Here is a 27,139-nt window from a genome sequence, read left to right as displayed (position 1 = left end):
CGGTCAATTCGTTTTCTTTTATTGAAAAAGTCCCTTCGGACCCAACTGGATTTAGGGACATTTACTTGCAAATAATTTAAATAAAGGATAAGATTCGACATATTGTCCTCCCACGTTTCACAATATTAATTTGCTTATTGAATCTTACGTGAAACAATTGGAATAAATTTCAACACTATACTTTAATTTCGGTTGCCCGAACACGCCAGACATGAGCCCAACGTTGGAACCAGCTTTCTAACGCACCAACAGAAAAGAAATTTAATTAAAACTTCTCGTGCCATTACAACAAAACCCTCATATTTGCATACGTTTGGGATTTGCCACCCTAATATAGAATAATTAAATCTGATTAGAACAGTGATTTGGACCGTACAGACCCGGGTCAGGCTAACTGCATTGCCAATATTTGCAGAGTCCATTGTCAATTTGGAATTATTTGCATTTATTGTATGTTATATAGTTCAGATAAATTGTGTTACACCCTCGTGATTGTCTAATTTGTGGGGTTTTCTAGGTAAATCATAGTTTTCATGAAAATCAAATTATCGAACAAATTGTCAAGATAATTTTTCCCAATCATGAGATCAATATTCTTAGAGGCGATGTTTGAAAACAATACATCAGTCTGCATCTTCTCCATATTGGAGCAATTCTTCTTGCAAATATTTACAGTGCAGTTCGTACACAGATCCAACGCATTCTTCAAGACAGATTCAATTATCTGTGAATTATTTTCAGTCTAATGGACACTTAAAGCTTATCTTAATTAATTTTTCTTAACTCGCGTACACACAATTAATTAGTATTTGTAGTAGAATTTCAATTAAGAAGCAGTTTTTTTTGTATAAACGTATTAATGCTGTATTTAACGAGCTTTTATTTTAGAAATTAAATAATTAATAATGGAGGTGATAATTAATCAAAAAATTTAATTAATATGTAAATGAAAATGAACAAGACATAAAAGTTAGAGCATCATCATATCAGTTTGTTTATGTCATATCAGGTTTACGACATGACATGACATAAAGGAAAATTGAAAGAAGCCGTTTACAATGCATGTTTGAAACTTTACTGTCAGAGGTTAATTGCATCTTCCTCCCGTTTATTAACGAACGGTTAACATGTTCTCCATGCATTGCAAACTAAATTATTGTTTACTTAGAAACTTTCGAAACTGTTTTGTAACTAGTTTCAGTTATTGATTATTAATATTGAGGATGTTCACGTAATTTAGAGTTAGTTACAGTATAATTTTTTTATTGTGCTATTGAACAAATGTTTTATATTAATATAATTTAGTCATTTATAATATAATATATTAGTTAATATAATTGTCACAAATGAGAAACTCAGACGAATATTCAATATTTTAGGCAATATAATAATTAAAATGTTTATTAGTTCCTAAAAATCAAGTTCAAATTCAAATTGAGGAAAATTTCCACAAATCAATAATAACAAATTTATTATTAACATCGCTATCAATATAACAAAAGTCAAATAAAAATTGATTTTGTTTACCGCGACACGAAAACATTTCATGATTAATACTTGTTTAGCACACATTATGGTAATAATGTTGGAGAATATTGAACTCATCGATAAAGGAATTTCCTATATTAATTTATTAGTGACTATATCTAATTGTAAGCGTCAAGCTGTTCCGTGAATGTGTCTTAAATTTTCTGCCAGACATGAATTAATTTATTTGTATTGATTATGAATTTATTCATATATATATACGGGATGGTCCATCTAAAACGCACAGTGAAACATTATAAACGACTCAAGTCAAGTTTATTCGTCACATGGACAACTTTTGAAACAAAAAGCACAGCAAAATCTCGCTAATTAGAGGGTGTCATTGTCCATAATTGTTAATAAAAAAAATAATAAAATAAAAAATATTATTTGGATATCTTTAGCTTTACATACGATCCTGTCGATAATCACGTGAACTGTACGTGAAGAGTGCATGACTATTGTTTACTTCACTCCGTATCTTATATGAATACATTATAGTTAGTAATCGTTATTGTTAATAATTATAATTAATTATCAAAATAAATAGATATTTTACAATTTACACATCTTTGTACCAAATCAAATTACGTTTTCCTAGAATATTAAGGTTATAATGATAATTGGCATTAAATATTATTAAAAAGAGATGAATGGATGGGATGGTATGAAATAACATATAAACTTTGAACTTATTTTTTTGCTTTTTATTTTATTATATATTATATTTTCTTTTGTTATTATAAAATTGTGTTTATAATCAAAATTTTATATATTTTAAATTTAGAAAATTATTATCCTTATTTGCTTTTATGAAATTTTATTGACAAACAAGTATAAAAATAATTTGTATGTATATCGTGGTTCATTTGCAAGAGGGACACTTCAATAAAATTTGTATTTTTTTTTCAGTTGTAAAGCATGAAAATATTTATTTTTTTTTTTTTTCATAAAAAAAAATTAAAATCATATTCTTTCCACGGATTTATTTTTTAATAAAGAAAACTTTATTAAACATTCAACAATAGCACAAATAATTTTATTTTTCAATGATATTGTAATATCATCGTTCAATTCAATACATTTATCATCATCTTTTTATTCTTGTTTTGAATCGAATAGCAGAATTATTGTAGTATTTATTCATATAATATTAAAATTTCATTCCCAACATAAAAATATTAATTCATAAAAATATTAATTCATAAGAATATAATTTTATTTTTTCCACATAATTTTGAATATTTATAATTTTTTATGAAATTTAGAATATATATCCATTTCAGGGATGCTAAATCTAGTGGTTCAGTTGCTATAAAAAATTGATTGAATAATTTCTTTAGTTTTCATGTCTAAAATAATACTCAGTAGGTTTTCGTTTTCTTCTCCTAGTAACAGTTACTTGTTAATTTTAATAGAATAGATATTATCAATAAAATATTATTAGAAACATTATATAAAATAAATAAAATAACGGTAATAGTTACATTTTCATTCTCTATTATAATATTTATAATTTAAATTTATTTTTGGTAATAATAAATATTTGGTAATAATAAATACTATTTTGAAAACAAAACATAAATAACTCGATGGATTTCAGTAGAAAAATTGATTCACAATTTTGAGTTTTATTACGTACATTAATTAACGTAAAAATTTATGAAAATTTCTATTTTAAATTCATAGAATGTTTCTAATAATATTTTATTGAAATTATTTTAATTCATACAACGAGTAAATAATTTGACATCAGGTTATTGTTCAAAATTATACAATTATAGTTTATAAATATGGAATTTGGACTCTTTAGCTCACAAGAATTAAGATACATAAATTCGTTCAATGTAATGTTAAATTTTCTATATGCAATAAGGACCTATAACGAAATTTCCTTAAATACCACCCCATACATTCTACTTCTTGGCCTGTTGTGTGTGCATCTCGTAAAAAATCTTCGGATTGTGTATGCGTCTAAAAGATTTTCTTGAGGTTCCATTTAATTGAGAGGAAAGTTGTCTCCCAAACAAATAAACTTAAGTGTTCTTGGTGGGTCACCTAGTATAAATAAATATTTATATAAATAAATGTAGTACTATATTTGTATGTCAGATTTATTATTAGAATATTTATAAATGAAATAAATGAAAAAGATTCCGTTGCATGACATATGTTTGGATATTAACGAAAATTAAATGAAATAATTTAAAAAAAGTTATGCCGAAACCAGGGATCGAACCAGGGACCTTTAGATCTTCAGTCTAACGCTCTCCCAACTGAGCTATTTCGGCTTACATAAGTTAAGTGAGCAAGACTTAATCGAGTAAGAAAATATTTGAACAAGTTTATGTTTTAATTATTTCACAAATAATAGCCAATTATAATACAATCGAAGTCAATTATAATGTCTAACAAATTATGACATTAAGAAGTAAATATAGCAATTCAATCCAGATTACCTGATAAAATAAAAGATAAATTGTAATGCTTCATGGGACTTGTTGCATTAAATAAAGATTGAAAGAAAGTTTAGTTAGCTAAAAAATAATGAGAAAAACTTACGGATATTTTTCTGTCAACATATTTATTCTCTTATTATTTATTAATTTATTATTAATTAGTAGTGATAGTTATCAGAAAAAATAATTTCATGATTTATTTGTATACATTTTTATATAATATTTAAAAATGTTTGTATTAAACTGATATATTTGAGTTTGAGTTCTTTGAGAACTATTCTCTTTATTTTTTCTTATATTTTAATTGAGTATGAGTCCAACAAACAGCTTAAAGAAAATAGTCAAACTGAGATAAATCATTGAGTTGTACTCAGATCAAATTGCCGGCCAGGGCAATAGATTGAAGCTAGCAAATTTGGAGCACGATACTGAAAAAAGTCGTAGGAGAGCTCATTTACTTGTAGAATGTGAGCAATTAGTTTGTTAAACGCTAAAAAACATAAAATAATTTTAAATAAATGAATATTAATAAAAAATAAATATATTCTGCCTGTAAAAAAAAGCAACACCCAAAACGTATTAAGATATTTTTTTGAACATTTGGTATAAGAGTGTATAGGTGGCCTATTTAACTAAACGTTTAACATGCCTAAAGTACGAAGAAAAAATAATTTTAGCCATTTAAGCGTGTTTGATATAGGTACAATATTGGGCCATGGAGTGAAGAGGTAGAACATGAGTTTCCGGAAGACCCAGACCTACCACAGAGTCATAAGACTATTGTTTAGGATTATTGGCCCAAAAGGACATGATGAGTTCAATGCGTTGAATGTCAAAAGTGGGATAAGGAATGGAATATCCTTTTATTTAGTAATTAATTACGCTTGGGTGCTTATGTGTTAGTAAGTGGAGAAAGAAGAGATCGTCGCTTTACTGCAGAGAGACATGTTCACAGAGCTATGGGTTTGACGGTATGGGGTGCTATTGCTTATGGTAGTAGGTCACCTTTAGTTTTCATTAGAGGCCGTCCCAGAGATATGCGGATGATGTTTTGGAACCTTATCTTCTTCCTTACATTAGAACAGATCTCGGACTAGTTATTCCGATAACCTCCCATGTGAATTTATTGCCTTGGCCACTAAGATCATCAGACCTTTCCCCAATAGAACATGTGTGGGATATGATGGGACAACGCTTAAGGAACTTACAACGCCCTCCACAGACTCTTAATGAACTAAGACGTCAAATTCAGTTCGTTTGGGATGAGATACCACAAGAAAATATCGATAATCTCATTAGATCGATACCACTACGTCTCAATGAATGCCTTAATCAAAGAGGGGTCCGGTACATTATTAGTTTAACACTTCATGCTTTAAGATTTTTGTTTAATTTTTTAATCAATTATTATTTTGTAATAGGTTAATATTTTTCAAAAAAAATAATGGTGCCATACTCCGTATATCTGAATGGTACCTTGGCAAAATTTAAGTATGAAGTAGGTGTTAACACTTGTCAACCCTTCAGAACTGACCAATAAGAAACATGTAATTCAACCGCAGATAATTAGTTTGAATGGAGTGTAATTGGTTTCTTAACAACGAAATAAAGATTTTTTTATGAATTTCCTTAACACCTTACAAAGGACCATTTATAATTCAGGTATGTACATAAGTAATTGAGTTAATAAATTTTGATCAATATATACAGCAAAATCAATCGAATATGAAATGATCTGCTTTTCCTTTCAATTCCTTCCTATCCTACACCCAATTCAATGTACGGACGTCAAAATAGTTATTGCTCAGAGAATTTCCTGTTTACATCAAAGCCCTCATTATCCTTTCATGTAAGGGGAACGGGAAGTGCAGCAGTATAAGATTCAACTTCGTATAGAAAAATCACTTAGTTGGATGGTAGCTGACTTGCTTGATTGTAAAGGATTGCTCAAATAGTCCTTTGATTTCGTCCATAATTCTATTTATACGGTCGGTTGATGTGCATATCTATGTCCCATAGGTTAACTAGCATGAGTGCATGTTAATTGATAATGTTGCAATCCCCTTGTTTATTAATTTATGTTAACATCAGCCTCAGCTGCACATTATTTTTTAGTTAAATTTTGTTCGTTTGAATAGTATCAGTTCTAAAATGGCTTTATAATGACTGAAAATAATTTAGCCAAAGTGAGTATTCAAGTTTATTTTGCACTAGAATAAATGAAGTATGTTTGTTGAGGAACATCAATCAAACTGTGGTAAATATTTACCACTTAATCTGTACTTTAATATTTATTTATTAAATGATGATTAAATGATTTATGAAACTTAAGATACCTATTCATTGTTGCATGTACAAATACTTCATTTAAATGTATGTAAAATGCAATTCAATTAAATTACAAACTTTATGCAGTCAGAAATTAAATTCCATAATAGTGGGGTAAGTTGTCGGCTCAAACATAATACCACGGATGGAACTCACTTCTACGGAATCCACTACTACACAAAGAAATTAATTTAGACACACAATAAATATTGTTCTATCCAAATAAAAATTCGCAAATTTTTGCGTTATGGTGATTTAGAAGTTTGTTTGGATAATCGGAATAACCAGGAAACAGACTGAAGTTTAACTCAATTTAATGAATTAAGTTTTTGAAAGCTTTTAATATGATTTGTGTTTCAAATTTTGTCGTTCCCCAAGAGTAATCATAAACAGATGATATTTAATTAATTGTGTAATTACCATGAGGGCAAAAAATTAATGATTTTGAAGGTAATTTGTTGAAGAATTTTTGTGGATATTTATTATTTAACAATATTTCTGTATGTATAATACACTGTGTAAATATATTTATTTATTTAAGTAATTAGTGCATTGTTTCTATTACCTTTGAAACACATCCGCATATGACTTTTAAAAAGTGGGTAAACGTTTTTACAAAGTGTCTTTTGTAGTAGAGGTGGAATTACTCCATATAAAGTTTAAATTTTCATTTATATAAACATGAAATTTTGTTATTTTTTATTTTTTCAGAAAAACAATATTTTTAAGATTTTTTGTTACAATTATAAATAAAAACCAATTTTTAATTATATTTATATTCAAAGAATTTTTTCAGAAAATATTAATAATAATCAATTATTATTGGTAGAAAGCGAATTATTGACAACTTTTCGGAAATTGCCTATCGAATGGAACTAAAGAATTTGACCCAGAAAGATGTCGAGCAGCAAAATAAGGTTTACCGTCTTCCTTTCATTTTGCAACTTCGTCATCAAAAATTGGAGTCGTTTAAAGCACGCAGATGGGGCATGAGGTCGTCCTGAGTGATCTGTTCCGAATTGTTTCGCAATTTTTTATGAAGAAGCGGTTAAGCACGTCTAATACCTGGAATTATGGCCTTTAATTATCTCTAGTAGTAATTTGACCACCCATGTTTGTCAGCAACATCTCCATCGATAGAACATATGTGGGAAATGCGGACCTTCAGTATTAAATAGAGGTGGCATGAAGATACTTCAGGACGAAATTAAACAGCCTACTAATCATTTATTATAGGGAATGTAATATCATTTATCAACTCATTGTGTATATCAAAGGCGTGTTAATGTGGTTTCACTTCTAAATAATTCAATTATAACTTATTTTGCAATTTAAGGAGGAATGGCTAGCCATATACTAGAACAGCACATACGGCTTTTCGAGTTTATCAATAGTCCACTCATCTTAGTCAAAATTAGATGAATATCTTGGAAATCGAGATACCCAGCTATAAACTCGTGTAAATTTATATTTTGACATCCCAAAACTTGTTTCAAAATTCACACATGATAGAATGGAATGATTTTTTGCACACTTTTTGTAAATATCTCGTTTCATATGGGTTTTGCGCTACTTATATTTCTTACCAATATTGTAGAAAATTAAATTTTCTACAACTTTTGTTTTAAACATTTTTTCATATGTCTAACCGTTGTCGAAATAGAGGACATCATTTAAAGTCAACTGGTAGTCAATAAGGGTAGTAATGCAACAGTTGCGACCAAAAACATTGTTTATGTTTATCCAAGTACGTTAGCACTACACTATTTTGCAATATTTGTTATTTTGCAGCGTTCACAGTGACAACAATAAATTCAAAGGAACCAATATTATAGTACCCTATAATACCTTTGGAAAAGTTTGCCGTGCGTTTTAGACAATCTTTGTGAAAAGCCTTTTGTTTTTTTCGAAGAACTCGTTTTCGATAATCACCAACATAAACGTCGAATTTCGATTCATCGCTAAAAATTAGCCTAGACTAATATTCTAGAGAACAAGACTTCTTTGACTTTGCCCACGTAAACCTTTTTTGTCCGTTTTGCTTTTGTTTTGACGTTAACAAAGGCATTTTTAATAATAAGTACTTTACATTACTTCGTAGTCCATTAGTACATTTTTTGCATTTTTCTTTTGTATTACATTTTCTTAGTTCTGTCCCAATATTTAGTTGTCACATCAAAATGGACAAAATGTATAAATTGGTTTATTGTGTTTTTGATTGATAATATTTATTGAAACTAATGAATCATATAGAATTAATTTTCGAAAAAGCAATAAAAAATCTGTTCCAAGAGAACAAACGAATTGCTTTAACGGCACCATACACAACCGTTTCTTAATCGTTTGCTCATAGGAGAAAAATGGGTCCAATATGATATTCAAAAACACTGGAAAAAATAAATAAATTGGTGATGGACGTCCTACCTCATCCACCATACTCACTCGATATTGCACACTCAAATTTCCATTTATTCCGATCCCTACAACATTTTCTTGGCAAAAAATTTGAAAATTAAAATGATGCCATCCATCTTAGACTATTTTATTCAAAAGCCAATTGATTAATAATTGAAAATTTTCACACTAGATAGCAAAAGGTTGTTGATAATTGATTATAAATAAAAACTTATTAAAAATTTATTCGTTTGAATTTAAAGTAAGAAAGCGACATTACTTTTTATTATTACAAAGTGTCTACCAAAAAATTAATGAAATCTAAACATCGGATCTGTGATCCTATTTTACTGATTATATAAATTAAAATTCTCATACAAGTTGTACATTCTACAAAAATTAAAAAAAGTGAATACGCATTTTTTAATCAAATGAAAGGGGCATTATCTAATTGCAAACCAAACAAATAATGTTTTAGTTACTCCTTTTGAGTGGCAAGCTTTCGGATTCTGAAGTTTTATAGTGAACAGAACTTAATTCTGTAATTAAAGCAATCTAACTAAGACAGACATGTAATTTGCGATTAATCTGTTTGTTTTTAAAGTAGTGGAGTTACTTGAACTCACTGTAATTACGTATGGGTATAATGTGTGTACATTGACTTCAGGAATATAATGACGAAGTCAATTATCTATTTTTTGTTAACAAATTGAGGCCGGTTTCGAGTCTGAAAAGACAATTTTGATCTATTTAATATTTCATATTAAATTTTGTGATACTTTTACGACCAAAGGCTTTCTCTGTAACTTTTTCTATACACCAAGAAAACTTCCAGTTTCTTATTACTCCATTGTACGTGAGCTGTTCCCAGAACACATGTGGTGCGAGTTGAGTTATATTATTTTAACGCCATTCAATACGATTATTTGCTTCCGTCCAAGAAAACTTTTCGGCTAATTAAATTAAAAATTGCTAAGTTGTAACTACTTTTTCAGCGTGTTAATTTCGTTTATGATAAATTTAAATAAGTCATTTTCTGCATACAGTGTTTTAACCTTATCGGACTGAAATATAATTTCGTACTCTTTGCGTTCTTCCTGCTGGGCCTTGGCCTCTTCCTCGGTCGTAGTTGGAAAGGATGCCACCTCATCTTCGGCAACAGGACAGATAGGATCGGCGGGCGGCGCACCCCCGTCGCCATCGACGCCGCCCTCCATCGAACCCTCGCACATCACACCACCGTCATTGGGCGACGGCGGGGAACCCCCAAGTCCATCACTAGACGGTCGCGCCACTTTACTCGCGCATAATCTGAAAAATGTTGTCTAGTAAATTATTTCAAATAATATATTGAGTGATAGTGAGAATTTATGTGAATTACCAATTATAAATATATAAATAGAGAAATAATACAATATATTCAGTAAGGTTCATTATATATTAATTAATTAATTTAACAGGTAGACCGAATCCACGTTATTGAAGTTTATTGTAAAATCATTACAATAAATAATTAAAATTAATAACCTATAACGAGAAATAAATATTTATACGTAAAATTATAAATACGTAGATCATTAATACAATTAATACAATCAAATCAAATATATATTTTTTAAGAATTATACTCACTGACAAAAAATCGGTTACTCCTTGCTAAAACATGTAAGTTTTATCAAAACAATATTAAATTTGAAGTATATATTCTACAAAAACTTTAATAAAATAACAGGTAAACGTTAATAAATATTTTTTCACGAATGTAAAACTTTTTATTGTTTTCAAATGTTAGTATAACACATCATTTTCATAATATGTAATAATTAACATATATTTTAACCAAAAAATATGATAAGTAAATTAAATGTTATATTATTAACAATTAAAATAATTATTTTTCATGTAAAAAACTATGTTTATGTTTTTTTGAACATTTATAATGAAATTTTCAGAATAAATACAAACAAGTAAGATATACAAACGATTAAAATGTTAACAAAGTTGTTGATTTGGCTGGTAACTTCGGTTCCTAGACCAACAAACTCTGTATCTGCCGGCGTTTCAAGAGTACCCGAAAACTAGACCTTAAGAATAAAATCCCGGAACTAGAGGGTGAGTTACAGCTGTACATTTGAGAACATTTTGAAATCAGATAAAATTTTACTAATGCAGTGGTTTCGTTAAAGGCCTCCAGTTAAGCCGGAAATGAGTTTGACGCTAATATCTATTACTGTTTTGAAAGTGGAGGGTTCATAGAGGAGAATGCTGTCTGAAAGGAATCTCTATATAGAGATATTCGAAATTTTCAGGATCATTTTTATTTCTGATGTACTTTCATTTCTGATATATATATATATATATATATATATATATATATATATATATATCGAAGGATGGAAGTTTATTAAGGGGGTATTCTAGTATAGAAATTAAAAAAAATCGATTTTTTTTCATATTCTCAAAGTTTTTAAATTATTTTCGGAGATATAGGCGTTTTACTGGCCCGGCATCCAAATGAGTTCGGCCGGGTATTTATTTATTTATTTATTTAAACCAATTTATGAGAGTTTATCATCAGAGGAATTATTAACTCGATGTTTAGGTTCAGAAACTCAAAATAATAACGAGTCTCTAAACTCGTTGATTTGGACTTTCGGGCCAAAATATATTCATTCCGGAGCTCAGATAATTGAGATAGCAACATATTGCTGTTTGCATTTTTATTGAAGGTTTCATTCCTATTTTAAAAATAACGACGTTTATGGGAGTGAAATTTGGTTCGGAAGCTCATTAATTTGCTGTGAGACGAGACAACGCCCGGATTGACCGCTCCGAAATACAAACATCCAACGCTTCAAAGGAGGCCAGAACTGCTCGATTGGAAGAAAGAAACGCGGAAAATAGTTTTTTCGAAGTCGAAGAAGGTCCGATGTATGAAGCAGGAATGGCATGACTTTGACAGCGAAAAACTTTATACGAAACTTTAAATGCGTTTTTCTCAAAACAGTCTTTTTCAATACGATATCCACGATTTCTCGAGTTCTACTGAACCGATTTACTTAAAATTTTCAGAGAATCTTCTTTATAGACCTCTTTCGAGTATGAACTATCCTCATCCCCAAATTTCAATACTATTTTTAAAAAATTCTAGAAAAAGAAAAAAAAGTTAAAAAAATCGTTTTTTTTTTCAAACAGTCGCCATTTTGTCAAAAAAAGCTTTTTTTAAGTTGTCCTTAGTTCATGCAATTGCGACATCATTCTAAATTAATAATCTTTTTTTTTCATTTCAGATTGCTAGGAGGGTTGGAATCGTGGATATGGTCATGTGCCAATTTTTTGAGATCCCCCACTTCATCAGCTGCTAATTTTTAAATTTTTTTTTTTATTTTTTTCTGTACTCTTGTAACATTAATAAATAACTGGATAGTAAAAATATTGATTGCCTTTTTTTACGACACTTTAAAAATCACCTAAAATTCATGTCTCTACACTAGAATACCCCCTAAGTAGAAGTAAAACATACTTATTTTTTACACCGTCAACAAAAGTGTGTAATCTTAAAATTAGCCTTTCATAATAAATAATAATAGATTTAATGTATTTTTAGAAGTGAAAACTTCTTTAGCCCCGTTGGGTACTTTTTGCTAGGGAAATATTATGGGTTCGCGTCATTGACATGCTCATGACTGGCGCACGCGCACTATGTTGTGCGCCTTAGACACTTTATGCGTTCGCGTCACCGACATGCTTATACCAGTATATCTGTAGCTATACAATTGGTAGTACTGTGTATATCTTATAAGTGAAATTGAATAAATTTTGTGAAAAATTTATATAAATATGTCCAATGATCGAAAACTCTATACTACAAAACATAAAACGACAATCGATGCCGCTTTTACGCGATACTAAATTTAAATCAAACATTTTAATTTTTTACTTTAGTTATAAAATAATATTTTTTCAATTGAATTGTATTTATATTTATTTCTTGATATTGTACAGCCCGTAATATATTTGAATAATAAAAAACCATATAAACATGTATAAAATTGTTGCTCAGAGTGTCTATAGATGTTAAAACAAGACTAAAGTTGATAAATTTAATTCACACTAATGTGACACAGAAGCATCACGGAACGAGGAGAAAGATACTTGGGAATGTTGGTTGTCAGAGACAGGTTATCCATTACACCTTTATCCCGTCTTCATCTAGCTCGCAGGTTGGAATGGTGTAATACACGAGTCTATGTGGCCATGATGGACGTAGGATAGGTTAAATGTAAACGTGGAGAACTTGGCAATTGAACGCCATACTGCACTTACACATACTATGGTTTGGAATGCGACAGCTGTTGGGAGTAAATCACCCCTACTTTTCCTCCCAAGGCAATTTGAATGCTGCTGGTTACATTAACAATGTGCTAGAACCCATCACTGACACTTTTCCCTAGAAACCAATTTACTGGTACTTCAATGGCCCGCAATGTCACCAGAATTAAATCCCATCAAACATGTTTGGTATATAAGGAATAGTCGACTCGATTCTTAGCCCCATCCTCCGGACAATTTAGCCGATTCTCAGGGTCCTATTTAGCAAGCTTCGGATGAGATAACGTAGACGGAAATTGATCATTTCATTCAAAGTAAGCCTAACCGAATACAAGTGTATTCGAAATAGTGGCTGAGTCACACATTATTAAATAAATCGAACAATTTTTATTATAATGTAATCAAATTGTAATCATTTGATATCTTACTAAATTGTACTTTATTAATTAATTAATTATATTTAATTTCATTAAAATTGCACCACAGTGTTGCATTTTTTATTAAAACCAGTATATTTTAACAATTCAATATTATATCGATTAAGTTTTTTGGTGATATTTGATTTATGAAATTAATTTGTTAAAACCACAATAAATTAATTGTCAAAGGAGTAGATTCCCTATTTCTTAAGACACAACATTGCATTAAAAACTTTTATAAGCATTAAATCTCTGATGACATTTTAATGCTTTTGAGTTTAATGAAATTTTAAATTACTTTCGTTTGTATGATAATAAGAATAAAGGAAAATTGTGTTTAGTTCTTTAAATAGATTTTTTGTTTAATGTTGTCACGATGAAATTCCAATTTTATTTTGTTTTTTAACCATCTTATTATCCGAAAAAAAATTACTGGGTAAAACACCTACCGCAGAATTTTGTATAAAAAATTGTTAGAGTTTTTTAGAAACATATTACGTATTGAAAAAAATGTAATCAATTTTAATTATTTAAAAAATATATTTTGTTCATCTTTTCAAGTACATTTTATTTCTGTTGATTAATTTTTTATGATAAAAGCTACCGTTGAGTCTCCCGTTTGTGTTTGAATTTTTAATTATTCCTATTTACTGCAGTCTCTAGTAAAATTTAACGTGAAATCCGATAACTACGAGTCTAATCCATTCAAATTCAACTCGTCGCCTCGTAGTTATTCGAGGAACCCCTTTCGCATTGAAAAAAAGGATTTAAACACTCTCTGATATTCCCGTATTTATGAGTTTACAGCAGAATAATCGGTCAGGTTTTAATCGCAAAAAGAACGAACATTTTCCGATTATCTCAGTTAATGGGATGAACGCGTTCGATTTTAATGGAAATGCGTGTTTGTGCTTGACGGTAACCTACTTATTCATATGTTGACCTTAATAGCCATGTCGATATTTAAAGTTTATTAGATGAGATTTTAAAATTGACAAAGTGAACGATTAACGAAAAATCTGCAAGTTAATATTGATCACTTTATTTTACAGCCTTTGGATGTTTCCAGTATCAGATACTTGTAGATGAGTAAAAATGTATTTCCTAATATTAATATACAATTTGTTTAAAATATTTGTGAATATAAATAATTTCAATAATATGTCCGAAACTGGCTGAATTTAGTTGTCAAGAGTTTTTCCAGATCGGACAGTGAAAAAATTAAAAAAATGTCCAAAGCTCAATTTTTTGACCTAATATATACGACATCTGACATTTGGCACAATAGTATTTTTCATAGGACTAAAGAATTATTAATGTAGCCAAATCTGTCACAACTTGTGTGTGTGTACTTTATAATTTTAAACTATTACTTATTGTTATGAAAATATTCTATACACAATTGAGGTCGCCTAAATATATTTTTAAGTGGGAAATTTAGAAGACCATAAAATATACTATTATTATCAAAAATTAATTTATTTCATATTAATTTCTTTTTTAAAAACGATTGTTCTAAAAGTCATCCCATTTTATTCCACTATTTTTATTTTATAATATATCATAGAGGTAGTATACATTTATTTAATAAATATATAAGATAATACATTATCAATAGTTAAGATATAACGGTATTTGTAATAAATTTCGAGATATTCTATAATATCATCTATGAAACATGAAAAATAGTATTTGACCAAAGTATTATTAATGTCCCTAAATAATTGATAGTTTGTTTGAAAATTAGTAATTATGACACAATGTTTTAATTTAATAAATAATTTTAAAATATTACTTTCTTCAAAAATATCTCAATGAAAACATTTTACATGAAATTATAATTTTAAATTTTTGAGATTAATTAAAAATTAAGTCACCTAAAAATATCCACGTGTTCAGAGATTCAGAAAACCATAAAAATGTATTATTGTTTATAGTAACTAATTTACCTCATATTTCTAATTCAATTCTTTTAGGCGATTATTTAGAAAATTATATCATATTAACTTTTTATTTTTATTATTTTTTTTTTTAATATCATATCATAAATATAGAATACTTACATCTGTTTAGTAAATGAGGTATGTTATATTTTCTGAAATTTCTGATAAATTTTCAAATATTCAATTTTGTCACCCACAAAAGCGAAAAATATTTTTTATAGGTGACTACCAATATATGATATTTGACGAAAGTGTAATAAACATGTCTAAATCATTGATAATTTGATTTAAAATTAGTGATTATGTTTGAACATAATTAATAATTTTATAAAAACATTTTATATAAAATTGTAGTTTTGAATTCTATAAACTTCTCTAAAAATATACATAGGTTTAGAACCTCATCATAAATAAAAATGTATTCATAAAAATTAATTAATTTAATTCATATTCATTTCGAATTATTTTTTCCAATCAATTCTTCAAAAAATCATTCCTTTTTATCCTACCATTTGCATTACATTTTTAATATTTTATCATGGATGTAAAATACATTTATTTAATATATAATTTTAAAAAAGAAGAAAAAATGTTTATAATAGATTACCCTCAGCTAAGGTATGATGATATTTCCGGTAAATTTGAAAATATTCAATATTATGAAATGGAAAATAAATTTTTTATCAATAATTGATAATTTATTTGAAAATTAATGATTCTTTTAGATTAGAAATTATATTTAAGAAATTATATATTATGTGTTTAAGAAGACCATCATGTATAAACCAAGAGTTTATATTAATATTTCATATTAATTTGTGATTATTTTTCTTAAACGGTTATTCAAAATGTTATCTGATTTTATCTTACTATTTTTATTATTTTTTTAATATTATCGTGGATATGGTACACATATTTATTTTATAAATAATTTTAAACAAGACGATTAAGAATCTTTTTTCAAAATTATCCTTCTGTTCAGAGAAGACCATAAAAATATTCAACCAGACTAATTTATTTCATGTTAAATTCTGATTTCATTTTTTAAAGATTATCTTATTGTCTTATAAATTTGGATATATTCAGTATTGTTATTTATGAAGTATGAAAAATAGTTTTCTTCTTAGGTAAGCATGTTTAAGATTCAGAATAGAATATTTGACGAAAGTATATTTAAAGTATTATTAAAAATTATTTATTACATCACAATTTTGGTGTGATTGTATGCGAATATAAAATTTGATTTTTAAAAACATAAATATGTGTAAAATACACTTTTTGTTTGATAGTCGGTAATATAGATGACTTCCATACCAAAAATATTATTGTGTCAGCTAAAGGTAATTTGTTGTATCACAACTTATGTATGTTTGGAAAGACTCATTTTTCCGGAAAATGTTGCCCACATTATCTCTTAAGGAGATGTATTTTTTCGAAATAATCATACTTTATTTGTTAAATGTTCTTGTAGAAAATTGGTCAGTAAAAAATTAAGAGAATTATTACACCTATTTGAAACATATTAAATATCACTTTTCATTTATATTTCACAAAATAAATATATGTTGACTAAAAAATAAAATATACTTAAATACATTCACAAATCTATAAATTATTTATTTTTAGAATTACTAAATTTGTCAAGTAACTATGTTTCTGTTGAAGTTTTAATTTTTTTAATTAATTAAATTAGAATTGATGGCATTAACTTCGACCCAAACTCTTATCAGTCATTCCAAATAGTCAGCCCCTGTAATTTATTACGTACTTTTTACACGCGATCGCAAAGTTGTTAGAACAGATAACTTTATATATATAAAATTGTGTGTTTTTAAGTTACTAAAATAAAATGAAACAGTTTTTAACATTTTTTTTAATACTAACAAGAAGTAATTGATATTTTCCTATAATACATATTTCATAGAAAATATATATTATAATTAATTAATATAAGTTAATAGCAAACATTTTTTTTTCTATATATTCCTCTGTATTGAATAGAAAATTCATACAAGTTAGTTCCTTCAAATTTAATCATATTATTGCCAAAAATCAATTTAATTTAGTTTATATTTTAGTGTTTTAAAATCTATTTACGAGGAATCAGAAAACTTATTGGAAATTCTATTAAAACCATGATTTATATTATAACTCTGATCTTAAATACCAACGATAAATATGAGATAATATTTGCCGGAACATCAAGTTTTAAATAAGAATCTCCGGAATGAAACTAAACAAACACAGACAAGTAACGTTCGTCCGTTTCGGTATAATTGCTTCCTTCAAGTTCCGTGATTAAATTCCCCCTTTAATAATATTCGGTTATGGAGTTTTCGTATAATCCTCTTATAAAATTCAATCGGTATTAGGGATTGTTGGTTTATTACTTTTTCACACAAGAAATAGCCATTTATTGGATTACTGGAAAGCATCCATATTTTTTATTATTATTATTATTATTGGACGATAAATATGAAAGAAATTAATTATCACAATTATTTCATAGGGTTTATTATAAAATAAATAATAAAACTGTGTATTTTTAAAATTGTATAAGAATAAGCAAAAGCACTTAATGTTTCAAGTAAATTTTAGCTAGTTACTTTTGATGTTATATGATAAATGCCCTTGGGCAGTACATGCCACATTAATGGTGCTATTTTCTCTTCAAAATGTTCGCCCAGGGATTTACAGAACGTATCATCTGAATTAGACACTTATTCTCAAATGTATAACTTATTAGTATCAAGAGTTTGTGTTGCATTCAGTTAGTTTGTACTTACTTTGAATATCATGCATATAATATATGCAGCACATGTACTGTTTCAAAGTAAATAAAACATTGTATTTTCTTCAATCTATTTTATTCTATTATTTGGTCCAAAAATATTTCTAGAAAAATATTTTATACTCAGTTTCCCCGTCCTATTTTTGAGGACAATTAAGAATTGAAATTAGATATTTTTGTGATCATTAGCTGACTCACACTCACTGACAAAAAATTGCAACACTTAGAAGAGAGTGTTCAAATTTAATATTATTTAAAATACAGATGTTATATCAAGGGGTAAATGATTAAAATTTGGTAATGTTTGGTATACATGTTCTCATGTTAACTTATATTTACCACAATTCAAAGAAATTGTGCTAAGTGAATTGGCATTCGAGAAATTGGTAATCGCATTAACAGAAATCCAACTACTTTGTCAAGTTTGGTTTGATAATGCACAAAATCGGAGAAACGTAGGCACCGGACGTCGAAAGGGCCCTCAGAGACCGATTTTCGATAATTAGATCTTTGGCTGATGAGTGATTAGGAGAACAAATGCTGTTGTGTTCGAACGGTTTTCCGCCGTATAAGGTCATTTGATGGACTGCAGCATTATCGGTCCCATTTTGTGCTACCTCTGACCGCTGAGCATCGAAGACAACGCCTACAGTGGTGTAGAGAATGACAACATTGAAATGTGAAATGGCATCAAGTCGTCTTCCTCTAATGAATCCCGATTCTGCTTCGGTGGACATGACTGGCGGAAAAGAGTCAGAGGATGTCAGGGAGAAAGACGTCAACCTCAGTTTGACGTTGAGCTACGTGTATCCCGATCAATGGGCATTATGGTATGAGGTGCTATCGCTTATGGAAGTAGGTCACCTTTAGTCTGTATTATAGGCAACATGACAGCGCCACGTTATCTTCAGGAATTAGTGGAACCGTATGTTCTTCCTTATCTTAATTGGCTCAGGGATCCAATATTTCAGCATGATAACACTCGGCCCCATGTTGCCAGGGTTAGTGTAAACTCTTTTACAGAGACGCATGTGAATCTGATGCCTTGGCCAGCCAGATCCCCCGACCTTTCACCCATAGAACATGCTTAGGATATAATGGGTACAAGATTAGGAAATTTACCCCAGCCCCCACGCACAGGTTCTAAGATATGAAGTACTGGTAGATTGGGATACTATACCTCAAGGGAAAATGGGCCATCTCATTTAATCAATGTCAAGACGTGTTAACATTGACATTATTAAAAAAATTGTTAAAAAATATATAGAAAATCTCTGATATTATTTCCAAATGTTAATCGTTTACTAGTTTGATATTACCTCTATGTTTTACCAAAACAATATTAAATTTGAACAACCCTTTTTGGTGTTACAATTTCTTTGTCAGTGAGGATATTACTGGCAAATTTCGAGATATTTAATATTGCTGTTTATGAAACGGAAAGGATGATAGTATTTTTCATAAATAACTACATTTAATCTAACAAATATAATATTTGACAAAGTATTACAAAATCATTAATAATTTATTTGAAAATTGATGATTGTCACAATTTTTAACTTAATTAAAAATTACTTTGCCCAAAAATATTTCTCGAAAAACATTTCGTATAAAATGATGATGTTCAATTCTTGGAGTCAATTAAGAATTGAAATTAGATATTAAGGACTTCATAAGTATTCTAAAAATAGCCTTATGTTCAGATATTGGGAAGATCATAAAAAGGTATTAAAATTCACAAAGAAATTTATTTCATATTAATGTCTGATTTCTTTTTTTCAAACGATGATTCTAAAGGTCTCATTTTATCTTACAATTCTTATTAATTTTTTAATAATGTATCACCGATACAGTATACATTTATGTAATAAATAATTTTAGAGAAGACGAGTAGGAACTTTTCTATTAGTAAAATCCAGTTCTAGGAATTTTAACTTATTTAACCCGAATACAGTGAACTGAAAACTTAATCTCGATTATTGGATGTATTTTTTGCCAGAATAAATAGAAAAAACGTTTCACAATTATTAATTAAAAATCTAAGTTACATCCCGTAACAGTGCCCGCAGTTTTTGTTTTTAATAATTTGAAAAAGCCTCGGGTTATGTTCCTAAGTTACCTTACCCCTTTTTCCATTCAATATTCCATTTTCATAACATTGTTTCCAATAGCTTAATAATGTTTTGAATATTTCATCGAGGATTATGTTGTAATGATCATAAATGTTATCTTGGCACAGCATTTGTACACCAGGTGTTATAAATTTCCCGACAGTGTGGATTACAGTATGATTGATACGCCAATGGGTCCTTAGTTCGTTTATGATCGCTGGGAAATTAAATGGATATAAAATAAACTATTAGTTAAATTGATCTTTATTAGTCATGTCGTACGAATTATGTCAATTAAACATGTCATGATGTCACATTTTAACTTGGAATGGAAATTTACAGTTCAAACAGTAATTTAAGTTTACGAGCCCTAACAGCTATATATTGGGACAAAATAAAATTCATACAAAATTCAGGTATTCCACAATTTATTTAATCTAATGTATATTTTTTTAATTTAATACTATATCCATAGCTTACTAATAAATATTGAAAACAATGAACAACTCAAAAAGCAAAATACTCTTTGAATTATAACTTACATAGGAGAAAAATTATCAATTTGGTACAACAAATAAATATTGGGACCTGCGCTTTTTTGGGGTAAATTCACGCCAAATCTCTCTAAGTTGGGGTAATTTCTATTGTGAATTGTTTCTTAATGTTTCTTTAATTTTTTGCCCTACAGTTTCGTGATTCAATATTCTGATGAGGACTGCTGAAAAGCCAATAAATAACATTCATAATGTTGATTTGTGGTTTTGGTTGTATGACGGTTGCTCCATACTGTTGAAAAATGAGATTTTCACCAACATCCACACATCATAACTCCTTTGGGAAGCTTTACCGTATGTTTTAGGCAATCTTTGTGAAAAGCCTCATGTTTATTGCAAATAACTGGTTTTCGATAATCACCAACATAAACGTCGAATGTGGTTACATCGCTAAAAATTACCCAGGACCAATCTTCTACAGACCAAGACAACTTTTACTTTGCCCACATAAGCTTGTTTTGCTTTTGTTGTGCATTAACAGTGGCTTTTGTTTTACATATACAAAATAGAAATTTAGAACATATTTATGAGTCAACATACATCATTCCTTTGACAAAAATTAATCCAGTTTCATTATTCCAATAATCTGTAATTTGCCGCAAAGGATTTCTTTTTACACATTTTTATTAATATTCTTTTATTCCTTTCAGTCACTAATTTTGGACAACCCGGACTTTTACCTTTTTTTCAGAATCTTTCCTGTGTGACCATAATGCCTATTTATATTCCAGATGGTTCATTTAGGAACATTAAGTTCACCTGTCACTTCACGTATTGCTTTACTGACTGAACTAACTCACGAATTTTGAAAATTGCGGCTATACCACCCACCATTTTGTTCAATTAACGCAGAGAATAATCTAACCCAATGACTCTTTTTACATTACTTCGTAGCCCACTAGTATTTTTTTTTTTTTTTTCGTATTTTTCTTTTTTATTACAGTTTCTTTATAGTGCCCCAATATTTAGTTGTCACACAAAATGACAAAATTCTTAATAAGTGATAATGGAATAAATATTTTGTTTATTGTGTTGTTGATTGATAATATTTACTGAAAACTAACTAATCATATATGATTAATTTTTTGAAAAAATAAAATGAGAATCACTAAAATTGTGCAATTTGTTAATTTATACCAATATATTGTTAGAGCTCATAGTATTTGAACTGTAAATTTTCCAATTATCTAAAGTGTTCTAAAATTTTATTTATTTGTCTTGAAATTCATAATGCTTATTTAAATCTGTAAAATAAATGTTGTTAATTAATTTTGATATGCAACATCATGAAACAAATTACACATTAAAATAGTTAATGATTTCTCTTCTAAAATACACGATTCTCAGTCGTACAAAAACATTTCTTAAGAACTGACAAAAATGTTTTTTTTTCCTATTTGAAGAATGAATAATTTTTTGTTTGATACAGCCTACTTTCATCAGGTATTGAAAGGGAACTTTTCCCTCCATTTTCAATATGAAAATTTACATATGGTCAGGAAATTCTTAGAAAAAATTATTGGGATACTTAATTTAATCAGAATGTCCAAAATTAAATGTACTTTTACATTTATTTATTACTTGATTATTATTAAATTAATTCACGAAATTTATTATGAAATAAATGTAATAGAATTGACATCTGTAAAAATCATCTGATCTAATTAAATACAATGAAATAATGTGGTTTAAAAATGAACAAAACAATTTTATTAAAATATTTGAAATATTGAACGATCTGAATATTTAAACATAATTGGAAAAACAATTGTTTTACCCATCCATTTCACGCAACTATAAAATTGATAAAAACGCATTGTTGTCATGCAAATTTATAATTGCAATCAATGAATCAATAATTCCATTTTACAATTCCGCATTTCGATAATTTTTGTTTTCAATTGTAAAAATTATAAACTATTGATATTGTATATCAATAGATTTTGATTTTTAATATTAATTTAATAAAAATATAAATGTTATTGCATCCTAAACTCAGAAATTTATTATTTAGAATCGAATCGAATATTATTACCAATTACTGTAAAAGTTATTTGATCTTATTAAATATAAAAGAAATCAAAGAAAATCATGAAAAATTGTACAGTTAAAATGAAGAAAATAATTTCATAAAAATTTCTTAAATATTTCAGGAGTATATTATTTTATTTCGAACGATCTGAATATTTAAAAATAATTGGAAATACAATTGTTTTACTTACTATATTTCACACAACTATATTATTGATTTACAAAATTAAGGATGTATTACAGAATTCCATCAATAATTCTATTTTATAATTCCGTATTTCCACAATTTACAAAATTTAATAAAAATAAAGGAAACAATTTTACATTACAATTATGTTACCACTTTATAAAAATATATATTTTTTTACTAATTATATATTGATAATAAAAATTCAAAGACAACACACTCAGAAACTACGCGAATAAATTATCTACGTTATTGAAATAAACGAAATTTATTATTTAGAACTTAATAATATAAGTTATAACTATATAAGTTGTTTAATTCTATTGAATTTAAAAGTAACCAAAGAAAACGAAGAAAAATTTTATTTCAAAAATAAAAAAAAAAAACAGTTTTATCAAATATTTTGATTGAAAAACAATTTTTTACCCTCTCATTGGACATAACTATAAAATTGATAAAACATCATTGCTGTCATACATATTAAGGATTTATGGAACTGTGTCAATAATTCTGTTTTGTAATTTTGTATTTCCACAATTTTGTTTTCAACTATCTGAAATAATAATATATATAAAAAAAATATATTGATTTTATTTATAAATTAAAACAAAATCTATTTATTTAAAAAAAATAATAGAATTTAAAGTTTAATGTTCATGTCATTTTTATTTTATATATATATATATATATATATATATATATATATATATATATATATATATATATATATATATATATAAAATCTTATTGATAATAATAATCCAAAAACTAAAACATTTGTTATTGAATCTTAAATTCGGAAACAATGTCGATAAATCGTCTATGTTAATGGAATAAATGAAATTTATTATATAGAACTTAATAATATAACTAATAACTAGCGATTTGATCCTATTGAATATAAACTAACTGTTATTGGAAATTTTGATATATTTACGAGTGTATTATTTTATTTTGAAGAAATATTTAAAAATAATTGGAAAAACAATTTTTTTACCCACTCATTTCACGCAACTATAAAATTGATAAAAACGTAATATTATCATGCAAATATATATTTAATTGATATACAAATTAAGAATTTATAGAACTGCATCAGTACTTCCAATTTAAAATTCCATATTTCCAGAATATTTGTTTTTAAATTGACTATACCGATAAACGAGGTAGAATAATTTATAAATTGAAAATCAAATAAAATCATCAAATTCACAATATTTAATAAATGTGTTCTGTTAAAATATTACCGACAATAGACGAGGGTAGTCGAAAGATTGTTCCGTTATTGTTTTTCCACAGTTTCCCCATCCACATCTCCTCAAATCTAAAAATAGCCATGGATTTTGGTGTTAAATTTAGTTTTCTGACTGTACGCTGTTCAATAAAATCTAGTATTATTAGTATTAAAATTTAATCAAGAAGATAATTGACCGAGACGATTAGATTGCTTTTGACAAACGACGTTTTAAAACCAGTTTGTATTGTTTGAATTGCATAAAGTTTTTTTATAATCTCAAATAACTATCGAAGAACGAAAAGAAACGCAATGTTGAAAAGAGTGGAAGTGGCTACACGAATATCCAAAAGAAACAATGTTTATATGTATTTGCACATAAATAACGCAAAACAGTTAATAATTTTTAGTTTGTCATACAAAATGTGACATAAACAAAAAAAAAATACATTTTACGATTCGATACATTAGTTTAAAAAATGGTGAATGCATTCCAATTTTATTTTAACCGTTATTGAAACATAAAATTCTAAATTGTTATTTATTTCAATTTATACATTATTAAATTATGAGATATTGAAAATTCACTTTGGTATTAATTTTTTCGTTTAATTCAGTATTGACAAATTGTTTTTATGTCATAACTTTTATTACAAATGTCTAGAAAAATATATAATTTTCCCAATTTAAAATGTAATATAATTTTTTGGTCATAAAACTTCTTCGTTTAATTCAGTAGCGTTTAATTGTTTTTGTTCCTATAAATTTTATTTTAAATATTTACAAAAATATGCTAAATTCTTAATTTGAAATGTGGTATAATTTATTTTTTGTTATAAGAAACAGTTAATTAACAATTGAAATGCAAACTCTTATATTGATATTTATTTCAATGTATTAAACAATTTTGTTTGTTGGATATTTAGATTTTACTATGATAATTAATTTTTTCATTTAATGCAGTAATATTAAATTGTTTTGTTGACATAACTTTTATTAGTTATCATTATATTAGTTAATTAAAATGTATTATTATTATTATTATAATTATTTTGGAGAAAAAACTGTGACAAAAGAGATTAATAACAAATCAATTTAAATATAAAATTTTATATTGATGTTTATATATATATATATATATATATATATATATATATATATATATATATATATATGTATTAAATAAAAATTATTAGATATTTAAATGATACTAATTCATTCGTTATTTTATTTAATTCAGTAGTGTTTAATTGTTTGTTACTATAAATTTTATTTTAAATATTTACAAAAGTATACAATGCAAACTTCTCAATTTAAAATGTGGTATAATTTTCTTTTTATTTTAAGAAACAGCTAGTTAATGAAGTTAATAAGTACAATTGATATATAAAACCTTATATTGATATTTATTTCAATGTAAAAAACATGTTTGTTGGATTATTATTTTGGACAGAAAACAGTGTCAAAACAATAAAATTAATAAAAATAAATTGAAATAAAAAATTGAATATTGTTATTTATATCAATGTATCAAATATAAATTATTGGATATTTAAATGATACTATAGCATTACATTCTTTGCTTAAATCAGTAGTGTTTAATTATGATATAATTTATTTAAAACAGTGAGTGAATGAACTTAATAAAAAACAATTGATATATAACATGTTATATTGAAATTTATTTCAATGTATAAAACATTTATGTTTGTAGAATGTTCAGATATTAATACGCTAATTAATTTTTTTGTTTAATTCAGAAATTTTAAATTGACATACCTTTTATTATTTACCATTATATTATTTTACACATATTAAGAAAAGTATGGAAATTTCACAATTTAAAATGTCATGTGATTTTTTTGGACAAAAATAGTTTTACAAGACAATGAAGTTAATAAAAAATTAAATATAAAATTTTATATTGTTATTTATATTGGTATATCAAATATAAATTGTTAAATATTTACGTACTACTATGGCATTATTTTTTTGTTTAATTCATATATTTATTATTGTTTTTTATATCAATGTATCGAATATAAATTGTTAGATATTTAAATGGAACTTGGCATTCATTTTGGAAACAGTCGATGTATGAAGTTAATAAACTATGATATATAAAATATTATATTATTTCAATGTATAAATCATTTGTTTGTTGAATGTTTAAAGATTACCAGGATAATTAATTTTTTTTATTTAATTCGGTAATATTAAATTGTTTTGTTGACATATCATTATTTATTTCAATTTACATGTGATTAAAATGTAAAATATTTATATTTCACTTTGGAATTAATTTTTTCGTTTAACTAAGTAATTTTAAATTATTTTGCTGTTATAACTTTCCTATTTAAAATATTTATTTGACAAAAAAACAAAAACAAGACAATGACGTTAATAAAAAAAATTGAAATATAAAATTTTAATTGTTATTTATTTCAATATAAAAAACATTTGTTTGTTCATTGTTTATATATTTCTGTGATAGTTATTTTTCTTTAATTAACTTTTATTATTTATTATTATATTATTTTATACATGTTAAAAAAGTATGCAAATTTTCCAATTTAAAACAGAAAACATTTTTTGAATAAAAAACAATAACAAGATAATATTAACAAAAAAACAATTAAAATATAAAATTTTATATTGTTATTTATTTCATGTATAAAATATAAATTGTTACAAATTTTTATGATAAAACACAACTAAGACACCTCTAAAAATATGAAAAATGGCTGTAAATTTATTTTACAAATTCACAGTTAAAAAATTGTTTCAGCATCCAAAAAAGTTTCCTACTTACATTCAATAATCAGTAAA

General features: G+C 26.8%; 1 protein-coding gene and 1 non-coding gene across 5 annotated transcripts in view; both read right to left on the bottom strand.

Moving 5' to 3' along the window:
• The window catches only part of LOC109600569 (adenylyl cyclase 78C), an 88,309-nt gene extending 61,170 nt beyond the window's left edge, over positions 1-27,139 (bottom strand). For 3 of the 4 annotated variants that reach the window (XM_049966649.1, XM_049966647.1, XM_049966650.1), the window contains exons 1-2: positions 20,318-20,508; positions 9,792-10,019 (exon numbers count right to left, since the gene is read on the bottom strand). In XM_049966649.1, the coding sequence (XP_049822606.1) occupies positions 9,792-9,940 (149 nt within the window). In that variant the 5' untranslated portion in view covers positions 9,941-10,019; positions 20,318-20,508. Of the gene's footprint in view, positions 1-9,791; positions 10,020-20,317; positions 20,509-27,122 lie in introns of those variants that run through there. The other variant, XM_049966648.1, reaches the window with a different exon arrangement.
• Trnaf-gaa (transfer RNA phenylalanine (anticodon GAA)) lies at positions 3,746-3,818 on the bottom strand. Its single transcript has one exon. It is a non-coding gene; the product is annotated as a tRNA-Phe (tRNA).

This window comes from Aethina tumida, chromosome 4 (assembly GCF_024364675.1).
Source record: "Aethina tumida isolate Nest 87 chromosome 4, icAetTumi1.1, whole genome shotgun sequence".
Lineage (NCBI taxonomy): Eukaryota > Metazoa > Arthropoda > Insecta > Coleoptera > Nitidulidae > Aethina > Aethina tumida.
This window is presented reverse-complemented; position numbering and strand designations above follow the sequence as displayed.